Source organism: Nerophis ophidion, linkage group LG10 (genome assembly GCF_033978795.1).
Source record: "Nerophis ophidion isolate RoL-2023_Sa linkage group LG10, RoL_Noph_v1.0, whole genome shotgun sequence".
NCBI classification, from domain to species: domain Eukaryota; kingdom Metazoa; phylum Chordata; class Actinopteri; order Syngnathiformes; family Syngnathidae; genus Nerophis; species Nerophis ophidion.
Window position 1 is genome coordinate 3,906,135 of NC_084620.1, and position 5,994 is coordinate 3,912,128.

General features: G+C 36.7%; 1 protein-coding gene across 1 annotated transcript in view; it reads right to left on the reverse strand.

Annotated features, from left to right (window-relative positions):
* Nucleotides 1–3,069, reverse strand: part of dennd6b (DENN/MADD domain containing 6B) — a 28,438-nt gene extending 25,369 nt beyond the window's left edge. The window contains exon 1 of the mRNA XM_061912069.1: nt 2,875–3,069. Within this exon, the coding sequence (XP_061768053.1) occupies nt 2,875–3,009 (135 nt within the window). The 5' untranslated portion in view covers nt 3,010–3,069. The remainder of the gene's footprint in view (nt 1–2,874) is intronic.
* Nucleotides 3,070–5,994: the final 2,925 nt, after the last annotated feature.

Genomic DNA, 5,994 nt, shown 5'->3' on the forward strand with positions numbered 1-5,994 from the left:
TTCATGTTGTTACATGTGAGTGCAGTGTAACACACATCTACACACATGTTGTTGACATAACACCTAATTATTCATGTTACTTGTGAGTGCAGTGTAACACACATCTACACACAACATGTTGTTGACATAACACCTAATTATTCATGTTGTTACTTGTGAGTGCAGTGTAACACACATCTACACACAACATGTTGTTGACATAACACCCAATTATTCATGTTGTTACTTGTGAGTGCAGTGTAACACACATCTACACACAACATGTTGTTGACATAACACCCCAATTATTCATGTTGTTACTTGTGAGTGCAGTGTAACACACATCTACACACAACATGTTGTTGACATAACACCTAATTATTCATGTTGTTACTTGTGAGTGCAGTGTAACACACATCTACACACAACATGTTGTTGACATAACACCTAATTATTCATGTTGTTACTTGTGAGTGCAGTGTAACACACATCTACACACAACATGTTGTTGACATAACACCCAATTATTCATGTTGTTACTTGTGAGTGCAGTGTAACACACATCTACACACAACATGTTGTTGACATAACACCTAATTATTCATGTTGTTACTTGTGAGTGCAGTGTAACACACATCTACACACAACATGTTGTTGACATAACACCTAATTATTCATGTTGTTACTTGTGAGTGCAGTGTAACACACATCTACACACAACATGTTGTTGACATAACACCCAATTATTCATGTTGTTACTTGTGAGTGCAGTGTAACACACATCTACACACAACATGTTGTTGACATAACACCCAATTATTCATGTTGTTACTTGTGAGTGCAGTGTAACACACATCTACACACAACATGTTGTTGACATAACACCCAATTATTCATGTTGTTACTTGTGAGTGCAGTGTAACACACATCTACACACAACATGTTGTTGACATAACACCCAATTATTCATGTTGTTACTTGTGAGTGCAGTGTAACACACATCTACACACAACATGTTGTTGACATAACACCTAATTATTCATGTTGTTACTTGTGAGTGCAGTGTAACACACATCTACACACAACATGTTGTTGACATAACACCCAATTATTCATGTTGTTACATGTGAGTGCAGTGTAACACACATCTACACACATGTTGTTGACATAACACCTAATTATTTCATGTTACTTGTGAGTGCAGTGTAACACACATCTACACACAACATGTTGTTGACATAACACCCTAATTATTCATGTTGTTACTTGTGAGTGCAGTGTAACACACATCTACACACAACATGTTGTTGACATAACACCCAATTATTCATGTTGTTACTTGTGAGTGCAGTGTAACACACATCTACACACAACATGTTGTTGACATAACACCAAATTATTCATGTTGTTACTTGTGAGTGCAGTGTAACACACATCTACACACAACATGTTGTTGACATAACACCCAATTATTCATGTTGTTACTTGTGAGTGCAGTGTAACACACATCTACACACAACATGTTGTTGACATAACACCTAATTATTCATGTTGTTACTTGTGAGTGCAGTGTAACACACATCTACACACAACATGTTGTTGACATAACACCCAATTATTCATGTTGTTACTTGTGAGTGCAGTGTAACACACATCTACACACATGTTGTTGACATAACACCCAATTATTCATGTTGTTACTTGTGAGTGCAGTGTAACACACATCTACACACAACATGTTGTTGACATAACACCCAATTATTCATGTTGTTACTTGTGAGTGCAGTGTAACACACATCTACACACAACATGTTGTTGACATAACACCCAATTATTCATGTTACTTGTGAGTGCAGTGTAACACACATCTACACACAACATGTTGTTGACATAACACCTAATTATTCATGTTGTTACTTGTGAGTGCAGTGTAACACACATCTACACACAACATGTTGTTGACATAACACCCAATTATTCATGTTGTTAATTGTGAGTGCAGTGTAACACACATCTACACACAACATGTTGTTGACATAACACCCAATTATTCATGTTGTTACTTGTGAGTGCAGTGTAACACACATCTACACACAACATGTTGTTGACATAACACCCAATTATTCATGTTGTTACTTGTGAGTGCAGTGTAACACACATCTACACACAACATGTTGTTGACATAACACCCAATTATTCATGTTGTTACTTGTGAGTGCAGTGTAACACACATCTACACACAACATGTTGTTGACATAACACCCAATTATTCATGTTACTTGTGAGTGCAGTGTAACACACATCTACACACAACATGTTGTTGACATAACACCTAATTATTCATGTTGTTACTTGTGAGTGCAGTGTAACACACATCTACACACAACATGTTGTTGACATAACACCCAATTATTCATGTTGTTAATTGTGAGTGCAGTGTAACACACATCTACACACAACATGTTGTTGACATAACACCCAATTATTCATGTTGTTACTTGTGAGTGCAGTGTAACACACATCTACACACAACATGTTGTTGACATAACACCCAATTATTCATGTTGTTACTTGTGAGTGCAGTGTAACACACATCTACACACAACATGTTGTTGACATAACACCCAATTATTCATGTTGTTACTTGTGAGTGCAGTGTAACACACATCTACACACAACATGTTGTTGACATAACACCCAATTATTCATGTTGTTACATGTGAGTGCAGTGTAACACACATCTACACACATGTTGTTGACATAACACCTAATTATTCATGTTACTTGTGAGTGCAGTGTAACACACATCTACACACAACATGTTGTTGACATAACACACAGCTAGCACCACGACACTAATGACAATGCTAACTGTGCTAAGCTAACAAAGCACACCTCGATGGCTTGTCCGAGCTCCAAGTCAAAGGTCACCACACACACGCATTCGAGCCACGAAGAGAAGCGGGCCCAAGGACGACGAGTCTCCGCCCGGTCTTCCCGCGACGAACCGCAGCCGTCAAACGTGTTCATGATGACGGAGTTCAGACCTCCTCCTCCATTGCCGACGCAATAGTGCCGGTGATAACTGGCGCCCCCTGCTGGACACTGCACGCAAACGCAATGACAGTGCAACAAAAGGTTACGTTTGGTACATTTGAGTGTAATAAAATGATCTATAACAGAAATGTCCAAACTTTTTCAGACATTGCATACTAAAAAGTAAAATCATGCAGGCACTATTTTTTTTTAATTAAAAAAAGCTAACATCAGATATTATATATATTTTAATACAAACCTTTGTGCCAGCTCTGAAAGAACATTTCAGCTTTTTCTTATTACATTACGACATCTAGCTCTTTTTTGTTACATTGTTGCTGTTCGTTTCCCGCAGTAATACAATAATAATATTAATAATAACACTACAATTGTGTAACTGCATAACTTACTGCAGTGGTTCTCAACCTTTTTTCAGTGATGTACCCCCTGTGAATTTTTTTTAAAATTCAAGTACCCCCTAATCAGAGAAAAGCATTTTTGGTTGAAAAAAAGACATAAAGAAGTAAAATACAGCACTATGTCATTAGTTTGTGATTTATTAAATTGTAAAACAGTGCAAAAATATTGCTCATTTGTAGTGGTCTTTCTTGAACTATTTGGAAAAAAATATATAAAAAATAACTAAAAACGTGTTGAAAAATAAACAAGTGATTCAATTATAAATAAAGATTTCTCCACAGAAAAGTAATCATCAACTTAAAATGCCCTCTTTGGGGATTGTAGTAGAGCAGTGGTTCTCAAATGGGGGTACTTGAAGGTATGCCACGGGGTACGTGAGATTTTTCAAAAATATTCTAAAAATAGCAACAATTCAAAATACCCTCATAAATATATTTATTGAATAAAACTTCAACAATAAATGAATGTAAGTTCATAAACTGTGAAAAAAAATACAACAATGCAATATTCAGTGTTGACAGACAGATTTTTTGTGGACATGTTCCATAAATATTGATGTTAAAGATTTATTTTTTTAAAGAAGAAATGTGTAAAATTAAGTTCATGAATCCAAATGGATCTCTATTACAATCCCCAAAGAGGGCACTTTAAGTTGATGATTACTTCTATGTGTCGAAATCTTTATTTATAATAGAATCACTTGTTTATTTTTCAACAAGTTATTTTTGGATCTTTCTTTCAAAATAGTTCAAGAAAAAACACTACAAATGAGCAATAATTTTGCACTGTTATACAATTTAATGAATCAGAAACTGATGACATAGTGCTGTATTTTACTTCTTTATCTCTTTTTTTCAACCAAAAATGCTTTGCTGTGATTAGGGGGTACTTGAATGAAAAAAATGTTCACAGGGGGTACATCACTGAAAAAATGTTGAGAACCACTGTAATAGAGATCCATCTGGATTCATGAACTTAATTCTAAACATTTCTCTGCAAAAAAAAAGAAATCTTTAACATCAATATTTATGGAACATGTCCACAAAAAAATCTAGCTGTCAACACTGAATATTGTATTGTTGCATTTCTTTTCACAGTTTATGAACTTACATTCATATTTTCTTGAAATAATATTCAATAAATATATTTATAAATGTTTTTTTAATTGTTGCTATTTTTAGAATATTTAAAAAAAATCTCACGTACCCCTTGGCATACCTTCAAGTACCCCCAGGGGTACGCGTACCCCCATTTGAGATCCTCTGCATTAAATGACCCTTTACTGGCGAAATGTATCGTCTACATTCCTAAACCTAGTCCGCCATGATTGTGACACGGCCGTGTTTATCCACCCACCCATTTTACTACCGCTCGACCCTCTCGGAGTCGCCCCGCAAATAAAAGCGAAACGTACGGTCGCCTTCTTCTACAACATGGGTGTCAAACTCTGGCCCGCGGGCCAAATTTGGCCCGCCTTGTAATTTAATTTGGCCCTTGAGGCAATATGAAATTAACATTAGAGCTGGCCCTCCGGTATTATACAGCGGCGGTGCCGCTGTAAAAGCGCATTCACTGCTAATACTCATACCTGCCAACCCTCCCGATTTTCCTGGACTCCCAAATTTCAGTGCCCCTCCCGAAAATCTTCCAAAGTAACCATTCTAACAAATTTCTCCTCATTTCCACCCGGACGACAATATTGGGGGCGTGCCTTAACGGCACTGCCTTTAGCGTCCTCTACAACCTGTCATCTCGTCCGCTTTTCCTCCATAGAAATAGCGTGCCAACCCAGTCACATAATATATGCGGCTTTTACACACACACGCACACAAGTGAATGCAATGCATACTTGTTCAACAGCCATGCAGGTCACACTGAGGGTGGCCGTATAAACAACTTTAACAATCTTACAAATATATGCACCAAACTGTGAACCCACACCAAACAAGAATAACAAACCCATTTCGGGAGAACATCCGTACCGTAACACAACATAAACACAACAGAACAAATACCCAGAAGCCCTTGCAGCACTAACTCTTCCGGGACGCTACAATATACCCCCCCCCCCCCCGCCCCCCAAACAATAAATAACGTTTTTACTCATGCACTTTCTCTTGCAAGGCTTGAATGTTTGATTCATTCATTATTGTCATTTTATTTGCAAATTTATTATCAGCCGGTGGAAAAAGTTTTTTTTTTTATATTTACCTCAGATGGCTGCAAATAAAAAAGAGGCATTCAATTTTCATTTAAATTTTATTTGATATGCCAATGATATTTTTTAATTATTATTATTATTATTATTTAAAACTCGATTTTGCATGTCACTATAAAGTTATATAAGCCTTGCTTGTTCAATATTCAATGCAAAACTTGTTTGGTTCCGTATTAAAAGGTTAATTTGTACTACCTTGGCCCGTGGCTTTGTTCAGTTTTAAATTTTGGCCCACTCTGTATTTGAGTTTGACACCCCTGTTCTACATGGTGTGACCTTTATTTTGAAAAGCTAGCTGGCGGATGTGAGTGTAGCCCATTCCGGTGTATAAATACTGGAGC